This window comes from Pocillopora damicornis, chromosome 13 (genome assembly GCF_964200805.1).
Source record: "Pocillopora damicornis chromosome 13, jaPocDami1.2, whole genome shotgun sequence".
In the NCBI taxonomy this organism is placed as follows: Eukaryota; Metazoa; Cnidaria; class Anthozoa; order Scleractinia; family Pocilloporidae; genus Pocillopora; species Pocillopora damicornis.
Window position 1 is genome coordinate 12273122 of NC_142682.1, and position 17495 is coordinate 12290616.

Genomic DNA, 17495 nt, shown 5'->3' on the forward strand with positions numbered 1-17495 from the left:
TTCTCAGTTGGACTTTAAATGGTTCTTTACCAAAAAAGTGATAAACACCAGAATTCGATTTTCGATCTTTTTATAACCGAAATGCTTTACACAGTCAGATTATTGAATGATTTATTAATTTATCCTTGACTTTTCTCTAAGAGGCAACCCGATGCGTCCAAGTTAACTTGAGGACAGGAGGGAGCTTTTTTGTTTCATTTTAAAACAGACCATTCCGTTCCTTAGTAACCAATCATTGGTCAATTAATTTTAGCTGTGTAATTTACCCTCTAAAGCTGTTAACAAAACCTTCGGTTTTATTAGGATACGAGCCTAGTTATACAGCTGTATTAGTATAACTTCGAATTCGTTTCACGAGTTTCATTCAAAGCTACTGTAAAAATAATCCGTATTTTTTCCGTTGTACTTTTGAAACCATGAGATGAAACCGGACAATTCGCTAAATATCACCGAATTTTTTTCAGTTTGTTTATACAAGCGTGAACGGCCGAGGGATTTGCATATCTTTTGTTGACTCGCCTTTGAAATTTAAATTTCTAGAAATTGCCAAGTGTCAGAATCATCCAATAGGAGGCCAAAGACAGCCTTCTTATAACCTAAGTCTTGGACATCTCTCCAAGCGAAGATTTGTCCGATAGAGCAGTGAACAGGTGAAAGTAAAGAACATTTCGAGAAAAATTTCTTCATGGTTTGATAGCGCTTTTTCTCAGGGCATAACTGAAAGATGAACGCGGGTATCTTCTCGTTTTGGGGAATTCATCTCCTTTTTTGTTGTTTTTCAACTCTATTCTTTGCCGGAAGACCTATCGCACGTAAGTATAAAAGCGATAATTCTGTTCTTGTATCTAAGCTTAATCCTCGAGGGACATTAGGGAAATTTTACATTAATCCTTGACCGCAATTTATCGAAATTTTACAGCCGCAGATGCCATTTCACGCCGGTTTTTATTGCTATAACAATCCAGAAATTACGAATTATAGTCAAACAAAATGCGAAAAAGATTGCGATGTAATAAATCTTGGTCCGTTGGTGAACGTTATATTACAGAAGCGAGTTTAAGATATTTCATGGAGTCGACATTCAGCATCAAATCTTAACTAGTTTCTCGAGCTCCAGGAAAAATTTTTAAATTCAACATGAAATTTTAATTTTCCGTTATCCGAAGTCTGAAACAAGAAGAAACCTTGTTGAATTTCCATTATAAATCCAACAGATGTTTTTGTTTTACGTGTGAAAAATATTTAACTTCTTAACTGACAAGAAAAGGGTACATTCTATGTATGACCAGCATGGAATCCCGCTTTCGAAAGGCGCTACTTCTGTTCTTATGAAATACCGCATCTAAAAGAGCACAAGTTTATATCGAACTTTATGATGTTCCTAGTCGACGCACAGCTTCAATTTCCGTAGAGAGGGGAAAATACTGCATAATCGGCCGTGACTTAGTATAATTTTCTGTTGTTATACATTATTAACGACTGATAGGCGAAGAGCCCCTGATGTGTAATATATTTGAAGCCCGAAGACGCTGAGCTTATGCGGTGTTCCTAAAGGCCAGTTTAAAACTGAATCCAAAGATTCAGAAGATACTAAGATTTTTATCTCATCCATGCTTTATGAAGATAATGGAGCAATTTTCATACAAACAGAGGACTGCCTTGCAACTCCTTTATAATACAAAGAATAAATTGTTGATTTTAAGTTTTTTTCCAAGCGGAATCATATCATATCCACAAAAGTTTCCCTCTGCATAATTTTATGATGTTAGGCCTCGAAATAAACTGAAAAAGCCATTTTCTTCTTCTCTAAGCCAGTATCATCCGAAATCTTTGTTGACAGGTCATAACTGCGACTGGTTTTGCGATGTAAAGTTTACAAAATTGTTATTATAATTTGAACTGGTAAGCTGTCTTCAACACTCAAGACGTTCGTGAAAATGTCCGGGATTCATAGCGACTTTCTTTTCCTGTAAAGCTATATCTTTTGTGTGATATTTTTGTGCCGTTTATCTTAGTTAGTATTAGCGGGAGGCTTTGAAATGGTTTTCTTTCAAAATCGGTGATGAACTTCGTCTGAATGAACTAAGACGGTTAAGAGTTCAGTATGTTTAGAACGTTTGTTCAATATAACGTTGTACCAATCTTCTCTGAGCTGAGCTTAGCAGATATAACTTGTTCACCACAAATATTTGGTTTGTCGCAGCTTTCATAAAAACAAGTTAAGTTCTAAAAGACGTAGTTAGGGATCCTCCGTATTCAAAAGTAAATTGAAGTCGGCCGAGCAATGAACATGGTGCAATCAAACTCTGAAAAAAGACTATTCTTGGACCAAGATTAAAGGCTATTCTTGCACCGCTACAACGTTTCGTCAAGAAGATGGCCGACATTATTAATTTTACCTTGGAATAAAGAAAATAGCGTCTTTTTTTCCTGAAGTGAAGAAACAAGAAACTGTTTAAAAGGTGAAAAGGGAAGGAGAGACTTTGCTCTTAATTAGCAGATGAAAATTGTAGACTCTAACTTGAAGAAGAAGAAAGGATATTTATTCCTGACCGAAATTCTTCCCAGTTGCAGCCGTGCTTCAGCTTGAAATACAATATGAACGAGACAGGGACGAAGATTTGCATGCTTATATGTTTTTGCTATAGAGAACTTTTCCAAAGGGGATTTTTCAGTAATTCGCGCGTAAATTTGAAATATTTTCACTTCGTTTGAGGGAGCATAAACCCAGTAGGTGAAAATGTCTGCACCGATTGGCAAAACTTTGTTTCAAAGATGAATAAACGTAATCGGCTCTCTTGACAAAATGTCCCTCGATGAAGGAGGATGCAGTTCACCTAGGAGAAGTTATCTTTAAAGGTTTGGCAACTGATTTTAATTCCGAAAAGGATTTCAAACAAACACTTTTAGTATAAAACATTTCCGCTGCATTTTTTTCTACGGTGTCAGAGATGCTTTACCCCGGCTATTGGTCGACTGCCAATTTAGGTTGCCATAAAAATGTAAGAAGTAAGCCAAACAAAGTGTACGTAAGAGTAACCCTTTCAGTTAAAGTATTCTTCTTTCGTCGACTCAGTAGTGCTTGCCAAATAATGGTTTTCATCTCAAATTAAGAGGAGAAACGGAGTTAATAAATAAGAATCAACTTGATTCAAGAAGCGTTTCTGAATGAACCCACTTAGTGACCGATCATTATTATTTTTCACTTGGGGGGGGGGGGGGAGGACAAGGAGGGGTGTTAGGAGCATTTTGGTTGTGTTGTGATAAAATTTACCCGATCACATCCATAAGGTTTATTGATATTGTCATGATCCTCTTCACTGGCAGTCAATCAGCAGTCAACTTTCTACGGTCCCCCCGAAATACTTTATTAGTGAAGACTACTCGCCCTCTGAAAACAATGTGATCCCCTCAAAATCCTCCGGCCCCGCTGCCCTCTCGGCCCCCACCCCTTAGAACATGAATAATGACTGGTCTCTATATTCATGCACGTGGATGTCTCACCATGTAGAAAACTGGACTGCCTTGATAATTGCTAATTCAGGCGAGTGAAACCATACCTTCGTTTTTTCTACTGATTGAGGGTGAAAACGCATCTGCGCTTCAGACAATTTAGTCCTAAGAGTTTGACATCCGTCCATACTTGGCAAACGACATGTCCATTTGTAAGATGTGCAGGTCTTTTTTTTCTTTATGGCTTCCATTGGATGTCAAGGACAGCACACGAAATCATTATCAAAAAGCTAGTTTTTCTTTTCCCCTCTTTTCTTCTTTCGTCAAGAAGCATTTTTTAATTATGAACTCAACAGAGTCTTTTGTTTCATAGATGCAGCTTGCAGCAACGGCTTCGAAGAAGATTGCGATGAAGATATGCATCATATTGTCAGACGGGCCATATCATATGTAAATAATAATAATTCTAACAATAATAATAACAATAATAATAATAATAATAATGATAGTAACTATAGTAATAACGAAGAATTTCTATTGCGCCACATCTATTAGCTCATGGCGTCGGAATGTATTTGAATAAGAAGGTGTTCACTGATACAAATACAAGTTTGTAATAAACGTTCCTTCTAAGTATAGTTGGCATTAATCAAGTAAAAATCGGGAAGTATCAATAAATGCACAAGTTAAACGATCTACACTGAGATAGTCCATAATTAAGACGTTCAAAATAAATTATGAAATAAAAATGATTAATCAAAATCGGGAGACAAATGATGAACTTTTCATTTACCAACACTCCTGTTTTTCAGCCTTCGACGGTGTCCAAGTCACTCAAAGTGGAATTAAGCCCGGTGGTCCATAATATCACCTACTACAACATTGGCGACAAGATTCAGTTCACCCTTAATCTGACTCACAACCAATCAGCATCCGCTGACTTAGTAAAGCAACTTAAAGTCGTTCTTTGGTCCCAGTTTCTTGAACCTGAGCAAGGCTCTCTGGTCGGAGCTATCAACGGAGTTGGGTACAATTCAAGTGCAATTTCATTCGAGATTGCAGACCTGGCAAGTGCAGCCGCGGTGTACGTCGCTTTCAACGCTACTGTTAAAAGCTCGATTCAGCCTTTGGCAAATCTCTACTTTTCTGTGTTGGTCACAGGTAATGATGGCAGTGGTAGTAATTACCACTATGGCCCTGCTTCCTCTCAACCAACCCTATATGCTGTTTTTCCGACGGTGTCGCTGTCCAGGATTGACTATTCGTGTAAGTATCACTGGTTATCACTTCCCTTAGAGATTCGCGAATTGACGGTGCGAGATGGCCTATTTAATTTAACAGTTATTCACAGAAGTGGAGATGAATAACTTTCACCGACACTGAGGTGAATAATTGTTTTGGTTCATGCCACACAGAAACAAACCAAAAAATAGCTTATTTCTGTCAAAATACAGAAAAATAGTCAGAAATTAAACTTAAGAAGTTTGATTTTGTCTTTTTTACGGCTGTTCGGAACTGCATAGTACTTGTTAATCACCGATCACTTCCTAGCCAGCCGATCAGCGTACGTAAAGAGCACCATTAAGTTGTGAGGCATAAACTCTGTTGCAAATAAAAACGTTGATTCTAAAAAGCATACGCAACGAACAGTGGGACCCAACCGCTTTATGGGTACACATGTACATGATAACCAAGATGCATGTGGTAAATGATCGAAATCATCCACACTTTTAAAAAGAAAAGAATTATCTTGAAAAAAGATTTTCACGAATAATGAAAAAGTAAAGCATTGATTATGTACCTGTGCTAAGTCCTTAGGGTCTCTTTGTTCATGGATCATGCTTTATAGTTGTTAACAGTTTTGCAATCGAGTGTATCCTAAATAAAGATCTTCATTTTGCTCTGGTGTTGTTTTAAAACATATCCTCAGATCTTTAATAAGATACATTTAACTGATTGATTTAATGTAATTACTACTCCGCATTGGTGTGAATCTCCAGATTTGTGGCACAACACATCTCAAAGTTTTGCCCATTTATTCGTCTTGAACATGAATTAATGTAATTATCTCTCCAATATCACCTACAGACCTATAGGTAGATAAGTGTAATATTTTCTTTTGAAATGACTTGCAGACTTGTGGGTGGGCAACACGACAGGTTATAGCATGACCATCACCATGCCCAACTTGGACTTCTCCCTGCTCGTTGAGATTACAACCAATATCAACGACTTCTCTTTCATGGAACTGCACAATGTGATGGTCAAGAGAGTGGGAACCAACATAAAAACTGCGCCTGCACAAATTGTTCAGCCCCCTACAGCTTCGTATGACTCCAGCGAGGAAGTACCTTTCAACGATCGCGCTGTTCTGGATTTTGGTAACTTAACTGTAAGTGAAAACGTTTATGGCTTCTACCGCTTTAGCTACACCTCTCCAACCTCAAGCAAATTTACGCCATATTGAATTTCCAGACAACAGCAGTGTTTGATTTTCAAATGGCAACAAGAAGTCCTATTTTCACTCATTCGCTAAAAAATATATCTAAACTTGTTCTAAAAAGACTAATTTACAAAACTTTCTGATTTGTGCGTGGCATAAAAACAAATTCAGGATAAAAAAACGTTCAGCTAAATCACTTACGTGAAAACCTACCGCTTGGCTTGATCACGTGACCTCCACCGGTTTGTCGTTCGAGGTTTCCGCTGAAAACCCTGGTGCTAAATGTCACTATTGGTTTAAGCTCTCCCTATACGCGCGATTTCCCACACTCTAATTAGGTCCACGAGAACAGTGAGGTAATAAGGGATGAATTTTTCTTACTTTTTACCTAAAGCCTCGATTGAACCTTTAAACCAGTGACGATCGTGCGTTTTCAGCTTGTGCTCCAACAGTATTTTTTTTTTTAACATCTTTCTCGAAGTAGCGCTTATGTACATCTTACTTCTGTTTAGAGAAAATTGTCATCGAGAGTGGCGAAATATACATTATGAAAGTACTCACAACGGCTAATCAGACCCAAGAGAAAAAACCGAAGGAGCTAATAAGAACTCCGGGGAGGGGAAGAAGAAATTTTGAATGATAAAGTCGTAATTGATTCTACTTTTGCATTTAATTGGTTAAGAAGGCAGCACAATATTTTTTCACGACAAGCCGGAAAGCGTATTAAAACAAAACCACTGTAGCTTAGGATTACGTTTGAAACTGTGTTGAACTTCGCTGTACTTATTTTCTCTCTGAAAGTCACCGGGAACGATGAGTCCGAGAGAAAAATTGTCATAGATTTCAATGTGACCATCAAAGATCATCCTAAACTGGCTAATAACTCAAAACACTGGGTAGGTGCAGGCATGCGCAGTGGATATCAGATGCTGTGGGTTGGACAAGAGGCACTGTTTGTGTACAAGGTGTGTCAGTTCAAAATGCATTTTTTCATAATAGTTCGTCATATGTATGCGTTATTGACCAAGCGTGAGGTAAAGATGGCTGGGTATTGGAAGAGTTCTTTTTTCTCTCTCTCTTTTTTGAGTTTTTATGGACCAAAAATTTAAGTGGATTCTTATTAGCACAGTTTGTCTATCGGAACACAGGGTTCGCCTCATCTTGCCCACGGGTGCTACCAGCTATATAACAATATCCCGTATATACCCTATCTGTCATATATGATATTAGTCGGTGAAGGGTTAATCTCGACGAGTGGCTACTTTACTTTTTTTGACAAAATACAAGATAAATATTTTTCTAACCAACTCAAGGAGTTTTAAATACTAGCGTTTCTCTTATCCCTTTGTAACTTATAACGAGCAGCATGAGCCATCGTTAACTGCCGAATTCACAACCGTCAACGACACTGCCAGCAATCGATACCTGATCGGAGACAAAGTGTCCGTTACCTGGGTTGTAAAACACATGGAAAACACGTCTTATGAAGACGCCAAAAACGTGCGAATATCATTCTATTCCAACACTCTCAGAATTCTGAAAGGTGTTTACAACGAGTCAGGCAACGCGAACATACCCCTGAATATAAAAGATGATTTTCGTTCGGATGAATCCTCCGTCCCGAATCTTCCACAAGGTATGTAAAAAAAAAAAAACTAAGGTTAAGGTTAGTCGACTGTTACAATGTTTCAGAACCACAGTTTGTTGATAGAATATACAGATTTAGCCAAGCCTAGAAACGGAGATCTTGTTAGTTTAATTTTCAGCCCTTCACTATGATAAAAACTTTAATAATACTATTCAGCACTGGCTGTCGAAAGTGTTTATTCAAGGGGATTAAAGGACCAGTCTGAGGGGACGAGGGGGGAAGGGGAGAAAATTGACGGGGTCTGGAACCGAAGAACGATGTTCTCAAAACTTGCAAAGTGATCAACACGCATGCAAGTCAACAATATTTTCAAGCAGCTAATCATGAGGACCTTTGTTATTGTTCTCGATATTTTGAGCAAATTTTCAGAGATAGGGAACGTTTTCTTCTTCAGATGTAGTGTATGATGTCAGCATCAGTTGAACAATGATTATATTTCATTGAGCGCGAATGATAATTTCGGTTTGAGAAAAGTAGCGAAAATTTAAAGAAACGACGCTAAACAAGTTGGAGGTATGACATCACCGGTCGATTCAAGAGAACACACCTGAGAACAGTCAGTCAGTAAAACAATACGCCAGAATGGTGTGGGCTTCTCTTGTTTCTTCTCTTGAAGTTGCTAGGTATGACTGCTTGCTACACCGTTTTTCATTAACGTTTCAATCCCCTCTGATGGGCGGAGAAAATTAGAAAGAAAAGTCTTTCCATCTCGTGTTTAAACCTCTGGCTGGAAAGACACGGCGTCTTTTTGAGTATCTTTTTGTTTTATTTAATTCGGTAACCTCTGTTGTAACTGCATCTAATGTAGATGTCTTTAAGTCACCTGTCCGTGACCTTAGTAACTCTAGTTACTGAAAGAGGATATTTGTCTAACATGTCTCTTGCGCTGCGAAAGTTTAATTTGGAGGAAGACAAGCTAGAAATCAATTCCAAATATCAACCAAGCTTTCTCTTAAGTTTGAAAGTTGAGTTGATGTTGTCATTGGGTATATCAAAGAGGTTGAAAAGTCTAAGATGGTTTTATTTCATGTATGCGAAAGATTGAATTTACTGGAAGGAGGAATTGTTGCAACACGTCAACATGAAACTCAACAATAAATTTTATAGATTTGTAAACAGTTTTCATTTGACTATCTTCTGGCAAGTCTTTGAATTATATTTCAACCCAACCATTTTCCACAACTTGTGAACACAGTCCTCGCATGACGGCCCATGATAACAAGGAATTTGCATACTTATAGTATTTGTTCTTGACTTGTAGTGTTGATAGATTTTCGTTCTTTCTTATTACGCCCAATCTTTTAGGCCAGGAGATTACTGGAAAACTTGATCTAGAAGTCAGTGACAAAATCTCTCCTCTGGAGACCCTAGACATTTTCATGCAGCTTAAATACCAGAACATGAGAGGAGATGAGAAGCTCAATACCAGTCACCAGCCTTCCCCGCCTTACGTGGCCGGGGTTCCAGGATTCTCATTGAAACTCAGCGGCTCATCCAATCAGATACGCATAGGTGGCCGCGCCAAATTTAATTTCAGCATCTTGATGCGAAAAATGAAGTCCACTTTGAAAGTAGAGGTAAATGAACTCTTAAATAAAGCTGTAAATGCGAGGAATAATTCTTTGCCACCTTAATTTTGTAAGAAGCAATGACCTTCAGCTTTCTGACCACATTCAATAGAGGATTAAGAATAGATTCTCACAAGAATTCACGTTCTTCATGTTACAGGTTAGTGCTAAATATTAGCATTAGGAGACTGTATTGTACAAGAGTGGATTCAGTGATTGACAGAAGTCACTCTTACTTTTTTTTCTTGGAAACACGGGCTTCTCCTTCTTTCTAATTAACGACGTGAATGGATACAGATGGGGTGTAAAAAATACAACCTTTAAAATAGCTGTTAAACAGCATTCTATCCACCAGGGAATCTGGAACATCCAAAAACATAATTAAACAAACACATAAACTATTCATTTTTGACCACGCACAAATCCACTGGGATAAAGTTATACCTACCTTACATTTACGCGTTTCTGTAGCGTATCAAAAAATTGGTTTGTGGAACTAAGGGAAGGAAGTATATGTAATTCTCTATTGAGCGGGTAAGAGACAGGGTAGATTAGGTTTAAAAGCGGTTCTCCCTATTAAGCCCAGCTCGTGCTTTCTAGCCTTAAGTAGTCAGCATTTTCTTTCGCTTGAGGAAAGCTAATGACAAGGTATTGTTGGCCCAAGACACACTTCATCAGTCGCAATTCTCTACTGCAACGCTAAGCGAATCTCTTTCACTGTTGCAGGTCATTCTTCCTGTGAACGGGACCTCAATCATGTCATTGGTCTCGCTTGAAGTCAAAAGTGTGGGGAAAAATATCGTCAACAACAGCGGCATTGACTTTAGCAGCGTAAAGGCAACCCTCAAATCAACTGTTGGAGACGCAAAACTTCACGATCGTGGTTCGATTGATTTCGGTGAGGTCGTGAATATTAATGGAGACTCGGACGCTCCCGAAAACAAGATCGAGATTGAGTTTGAAATCGTTGTGAACGACCACGCCAACGTGACAAATGGCTCCAAGCACTGGGTGGGGGTTGGGGTGAGGGGTGGCAAACGCATGATGTGGATTGGTGATGTGGCGCTCATTGCTGACGTCCCCCAAGACAGGAGACCAATCTTACAAATTGAAGCTTCTTGCTTTTTGCAAGATTCAAAGTTGGCTTGCAAAGATTCGACCACTTTGAGTAACAGGTAATTAAAATGACTGATTTCGGAGATAAAAATTTTTTTACGTCTTTATGGAGTATGTAGCTTTTTGTCCCTTGTTGCTTGCATAATGCGCTAAAAATTTATTTTCCAACAGCATAAAGGAGAGTAAAAATAATGCGCGCATAAGGTACGCATATACTGCGATATTATACATTTGGTTATTTTGTACTGTAGAAAAACCTGTTTCACCGGGCGGCTGCGCGCACTACACTTCTCTATCCGTTTTGCTTTCCCACCTTATGAGAAATGAGGGGAATCACTTGGCAGAAAAAAGCAGGAGGATAATAAAATAACTTATTAGAATTTTTGGTGTGTAGTATTGCTTAGTGATTACACTCTTTGTTTGTATTTTGTTCCCGAACGGCACAACTCGTAACAATACTCAGCGATACTGCATACCAGAACGTCTGATAAGATATATTCCGTACGGTCCCCCGCGCGCTTTTATTGAAAAGAATCGGACAAACGCCTCCGAGAAGAGCCCTACTTCCCTCGTGCAGCCCCACGATATGAGGGCTGAAAGAGGAAAGGAAGAGTGGTGGTTGTAAGATGAAATGCTGCTTGACTGAGTCAGATCGCTGCGCTCGGTCCGGCGCCGTAACTCATGACCTCGAACCAAAATATTTTCTCGTCTGGCCCTTCAGTCTCACTCAATAAGTACACTGTATTTAAGTTCAACTTGTTTCGTAGGTAAGTGTTCACCTACGCCCAGGTTGATCTGATAACGAAGGTGTACATAATCTTTAGACCCACCCAGCTCTAAGATTGTTATGGGGAATTTTATCAAGCTTCTTATTGTTAGCAAGTTTTTAAATCTAACTTAGCTTAACAAGAAAGTCAAAGCTATTCAGACTATTCACATGAATTCTTGAGATGTTCTCGTTTCTAGCTCATACTGTATCTTCTAAAATGAAAATCTACCTTTTCACCTATATCAAACGCTCTTTGTGATTTCGAAGAGAAAATCAAACCCTAGTCCATACTGACTTTAAATGTAACAGACTTATGGATCGACAATATGATTCAAAATTTCTGAATTCCTTTCAGCTCTAAAGTTTATTTCAATGGAACAGTGTCTCATCACGAAGACTCTCAGCAATATGCAGAAAATGTTAATGTGTTTTGGATGCTGCCACCTTATGTTACCTATTCCGATGCGAATTACGACCCTGGAATTAATTACATCGAGACTCAGCAAGGACCCAAGTTTAGCGTAAGTAGCAAGATAGATAAAATAATTGAACAAAATAGGATGCCACAAAAGTGTGAAAAAAAATCGAAATAGTGGAGGGAAAGGCGGACGAACAGACAGAGAGATTGACACAGACCGGCCGACAGACAGACAGACAAACGAACTGATATACAGACTGATGGCCGGACGGACAAACAGACACACGTGCAGACCGACGGATACACGGATAAACCGAACGAAAGACCTACGCACACTTAGATGGACGGAATTATGGAAAGAATAACAGACAGACAGAAGGACCAAATTAATAAGATAATCAAGAACCCAGCGCACTGAAAAACCGAGACAGCGAGCCGACCAGCCTGCAAAGAAAAGAAAAATCAATGAGCAGGGGAGTCGTTTGTTAACTGAAAGAACGAACAATCGACAGGACTGACATAAAAGATTTTCGAGATATGCAAAACCTCTGCTTCTAGAGCGAGAGAGGCTTGTGGTGTTAATGCTATGGGAAAATCGTTTGCGTTACACTTTACAAACGACTTATTCATGACATTTGCACCACAAGCGAGCCCACAGTATAACCTGACACTACTGACGGGATCGAAACTGACCAATCACGACTGACTTACGCAGGTTGAGTCTTATAGCCAATAGTATCACGGCTAAACTGACCAATCAGATTACACGAACCGCACTTATGATACTTTACAAACGACAACTCCTCACTCGACTCTTATAATAACTCTCGCTCAGGTTGTCAAAGTGTCAGGCACTTAACCGACAACGGCGCTTCTCAGAAGCAACCCCCGGACGATCAGATTACACGTTCATATTCTGCCCACGGGTTAAAACTTGTTCTCATAAGAGGGGTTTTGGACTTGGCCTCGTCCTGAAAATGAGTTTAGAGGTGAACGAACGGACAAACAAATAAAACACAATCTATATACGCCTGTCAGATCCCTGCCCCCCTCTGCCTTGAAACTGTCCAATAGATTACTACGTATTTTAACGCACCTCGATCTGTTTCTTCCCGGTAATCCCAATGAGTATCTGCCAATGCTGAAGGTCATTGATTGCTTCGCATGCTCTGTGTCTAGTTCCTGGACAAGAAATTGCATTTCTTGGACCGTCTGTCGTTCTCAGTCCAAGGGACGCTGGATCCAAAAGGAATAATGCCCCCGGGTGAAAATTACGCTGTGTCGCCGATACAGCTGACATACAGCCCCTACAGTCTGTCGGCGGTGTACGGTGCTCCACCCGTACCAGTCTCTTTTAAGTTCAAATCATCAGGTAAGACAGTATCTACTTGGTATAAAACCTCACATGTATTTTCACCATACCTAGTACGCGCGGTTTCCTCTTAATCAATTCGGTGTTTCTGATTTAAAAAACATCCTGCGACCCGAGTCAAAAATGTAAAATTTAATGGTTTAAACACTTCACTTCGTGGAATATGTACTTACTGAAACAGAAATATGGGGTAATATTCCCCAAATAATATCTTTTAATATTCAAAGCTTGCGTCCAGTGTAATGAGTTTTTCATTAAAAGTCGATAAAATTTGAGAGTGCGTTTCGCTTTTCTTGAAGAAGACGAGGCCAAAATTATTTTTCCTAAAAGTCGTCACTGAAAAGACAGCGGCTGTTTTCGCTTTCTGCGCACTTCAACGGATAGTAAACATTAGAGCCTCCATACAGCTTGAAAAGATGCTCATATACGTTTCCTGTATATCTGCTCTACGAAGCTCACAAGTTCCTTTGCTGTCGGAATCCTGTTCGCTTTTGTCAGAGGATCAATTATCTGAGGATATATATTTCCGCGCCTGATGGAATCTATCGCTTGCGTGATCACTTACACTCCACGGATACAATCGAATTTGATAGTCAGTTTAAATTTCGTTTTCTTCTTTTCAGGTGAAAGTTCTCCGGAACAGACCCTTCCAGCCCTAGAAGGTGCGTCTCCTTTCTTTTGCGCAAAATAAAAAAAACGGTATCTGAACGACTAAATTTTGCGATTTCAAATCGGATGTATTAAGTAGTTATCGAATTTCGTGTCGTGCGATTTTGGTCTGATCATACTTGTGATTTCAAATCACGCATATGATTTCAGACTAAATTACAATCCAGTAAGTTCAATTACCATCGTTTGCTCTTTCCATTTTAGAGATTTATACCAGAGGATTTCTTGTTGATGTAACTAATGATATCTTATACGTGTGCCAGAAATCAAACGAGAGGTCAGTGTTGTCTGTTATAAATACATTTTCTTTACAAGTTTAAGATTTCAGTCCAACTCCAGTTTGTCCTTGATGAAAAGGCTGTTTCTTTTCTTTTTGATCAACCACAGACTAGAATCGACTTAATTAGTTAAACATCTCCTGGCCATCGAAAGACATCCTGTGACTAGCTAATCCGAATCCGTTTACTTTATTGCCGTTTTTTTAGATAAATCAGATTTCACAGCTTTCAATTAAGAAAGCTTTTGGGTCAGCATGTGGAAAAAACGTTAACACAGCTATGATGCCCTCTAAATTATTTCCCTCTCAAGCGATACATCCTGTGAAAATGCCTCTTCCTCCAAGATTTATCCTCTCGCTATGAAAATTCCTAAATATAAGTCACTTGTCCGTTGATACCCCATCAGATGAAAACAAAAATTGTATGTGCCTACCCTTCACAAAAAAATACCAGGAAAACACTTACAGACTCTCAGGTTTTACTCGCCGGAAGAGAACTTTTATTTCACAGGGTGAAACTTCATGAAAAACCCGTTTTATACAATCCATACGTGTCAATACGAGTCGTCTGAGCTTTCCAGTTATCTCCTTTCCTACTTTAGGTTACAGTCAAGTTGCTTCTCAACAGCCGACCAAGGTTTATCCTGGACTGGTAAAGTAGATACGCTTCAATTTCCTTTACATAAAGTTCTATTAAAGAAAGAGAGAGATTAAGAGGTCGTTTAGTTATGAATTTAGAGTTGTTCCATTTATTGTTCCAAAGATTAAAGAAAGACCAAGATCAACAAAAGCCTTATCAAAAGGATAATTAACATCATAGTGAACCAATGGAACTTTAGATCAAACAAGCAGACAAGTTGAAGGGCAAGAACGCAAGACAGACTATGTTGCAACTTCAAGTTTTAGTTTTGGGTCTGCTTGGATGAGAGTATGGCGTCATGGTATTCTTAAGCTACCACTGAAACTCCGGATTGTAGGCATTACTCGATCATGATGTTAGTCCATTAGAGTGGAAGTGTGTGAATCGCTAAAATTGCAACTATACGGTTCCACTCTTTGTGGTGCATGGGGCTTTGATTAAAACCTCTTGGGGCATCCATTCTCTTTTTCTCTATTTCCTCTTTCTTCCTCTTTTATTTTTTTCTTATAATGTTACTACACGGGTAATGTCATATTTTGTTATTTGTCTGAAAGAGAAACTTAGCGAAGCCAGGTTCCTTGACTCGTTCTTTTGACTTGCACTATTCATTAATTTTGTCCAAATTGTTTTCTTTCCATTTATCTATCTAGCTATGGACCAACAAGTGGGATATGTCATTGGTCAGGTTGGAAACGACTTGTATGGCATTGCGCGCAACAACCGAGCGTACATGCGCAAACGAGGCAAAGAAGGAGCCTGGTACGGAATAGAAGAAGATGTTTGGAAGAGCGCTAAGAGAGATTCAGGGTTGGTGGAGAAGAAGGCCATTGAGGAAAATCATACCAACACTGGTGATCCTGAATCTGACTTCATAAAGGGAAAGTGGGGAGGTAATATTTGTGCTTCCACAATCGCAAAATTTTAGTTTGAAATACACCAGTGGCAAGGGTTCCAGATCGAGTAAACCGAGCTTAAGTTGAGTCCATTGCGCACAGTAAGCCCCTAAGTAATGAGCAGTGTCCCCAAGGCACTTCATCCATGCAAAGCATGTGACGATATCGCATATTAGATGCATATCACGTTGACGATGACGATGTCGATGTTGAAGACGAAACCTTCGTGTTCGTGTTGTTCAAATTTATATTCTTTATGAAAAAATGACGTTCCAAGAAGAATTAATTAAAGAAGGGGACTCATTCTAATCAGCTGCAATTCCTAACTTAAGAGGGAACTTAAAATTTCCTCTAAGAAATCGCCTATGTGTCTCAATATCTTCAGTTGTTTAAGTACATCACTTGACCACAAGGAAAACTCCAGTATGCGGATAACCCTTTACTTTTACGTGTTAGTTAAATGAATTCGTTGATTAACTTTTCATCCCTTTCTTAGTTTATCTGAGTTTTTACAGCATTGAACCATTGACCCCAAAGAGTGAATAGCATCTGATTTCTCCTTACAATGTCACCTCTGTGTCACACATTAAGGTCAGGAGAATGAAGGAAATTATCACCAACTAAACAAGCTCTTCGATTTTTAATCACAAAATTCTCCTTGTTAGATGTGTACTGATCTTAAGGTGTAAAGGGTAAGGTGACCAGGAGAACTACCACTGCTTTAGAATGGGGTTCTGGTGAACTGTAGGGTACAGTATAGCAATATAGTTTCGTTCTGACATCCCGACATCTTTTCAGCGCCCATCTTGGACGGAAGGAGGAACTTGCCCTTTTTTTTCTTTAAGAACATGACACAATGACACCGCCAGGGCTACACCAGGATGATTGACAGGACCCTATATTTTTCATTCCAGTAAACCTCTTTCTTTTATTCATTCTATATTTTAGGAAACGCTAAAGGAGTGTTGTTAAACGTTAGTAGCAGCTGGCAGTTGAAGGCTCAATGGAAATGCTGTGGAAAATAATCCAACTTTACTTCTCTTGGTAAAAGCTGCAGATCTTGACATCTAAATGATAATTAAATATTTGGTAGAGAATATTCGTTCCAGCCCTGTATCATTGTCTGTTTGAGAGGTATTTGCACAGAAAAATCGCCTCTTCCTTTTCCACACTCGGTTAGCGGTACGTTTGACACCATTTAGGTAGACTCATTTATTCACACTCAAGTAACGGCAAATGGTGCCACATGGAAGTTTAAGAAAACCTGATTTCGACTGCATCGGGTGAGAAAATTTATAATGTAAATAGTATTTTAAAAAGTCTTTGTAGACGAGGATCACACTTGTAACCATCAGCAAATTGCGCAAGAATACATTGTCAGTGTCAGCTCAGCTTGTTGAGTAAACTTTTACTTAAGCTATACAAAACTGACTCCTCTCCAGTGATATCTTAAGAGTCTGAACTATGTTCAATTATTTTAAGCGTTACTTAATCTTCAAAAACGATTTTTTTTATAGGGTCGGACAAATACATATTTTTCACAGGGGTAGGGAGATTTTGATTGCGTCACGATAAAATTTACTCGATACCCACTTGAGGCTCTGTAATGTTCTTAAGTTTCCCTTCACCCCCTTCCCTCCCCTCCCCTCATGAACAGTTAATTGGCAGTCAATTTCCTATAGCCCCCTCTAAATACTTTGTTGACGACGGCTGACCCAACCAGCAAATGTCTTGTCCCCACTCCGTTCCCCCCTAGAAACCATGCCATTTTTTTCAATTGTGTGTGGCCGAGTCTTATTCCTTTGCTTTCAAAATAACGGTATGTGTAGTCCATAATTTGATCTTATGCAGAGAAATTTCGAAAGATTGGATGTATCTTAACAATCTCAGCTTGACACGCGGTAAGTTGTGATTTCTCACAATTAAATTATGTTCTAGTTTCGGGAGCATACTTCCCCTATCTGATGCGAATAATTTGGGGATTTTGCACAAGAATTAGCAGGTTCTTTAAAGTTTGTTATAGCTCTGTTTTGCTTTGCTACAATCGCATAGCTTTGCAGGTGATTTAAAATTGTTGAGAGAGAAAACCTTGCCCTCCGTTTACTTGTATTTAGTAACACTGCAGGATGTTTCTGGTTAAGTAAATCTCTTGCCTTCGTTTTAAACTTGCAGCTTCATAGCCTTGCAGTTAGTGCATTTTACGTTTCCCTAATTAACAATATCTTACCT

The 17495-nt window shown here is 39.0% G+C and overlaps 1 protein-coding gene across 1 annotated transcript; it reads left to right on the plus strand.

Annotated features, from left to right (window-relative positions):
- Nucleotides 1–555: 555 nt before the first annotated feature.
- Nucleotides 556–16693, plus strand: LOC113684909 (uncharacterized). Its single transcript, XM_027202363.2, has 15 exons — nt 556–812; nt 3827–3903; nt 4266–4719; nt 5589–5845; nt 6697–6861; nt 7262–7532; nt 8850–9121; nt 9839–10287; nt 11353–11518; nt 12595–12787; nt 13411–13449; nt 13661–13733; nt 14336–14385; nt 15024–15263; nt 16215–16693. Exons 1-15 carry the CDS (start codon nt 725–727, stop codon nt 16289–16291), a joined length of 2871 nt encoding a protein of 956 aa, XP_027058164.2. The 5' UTR covers nt 556–724; the 3' UTR covers nt 16292–16693.
- Nucleotides 16694–17495: the final 802 nt, after the last annotated feature.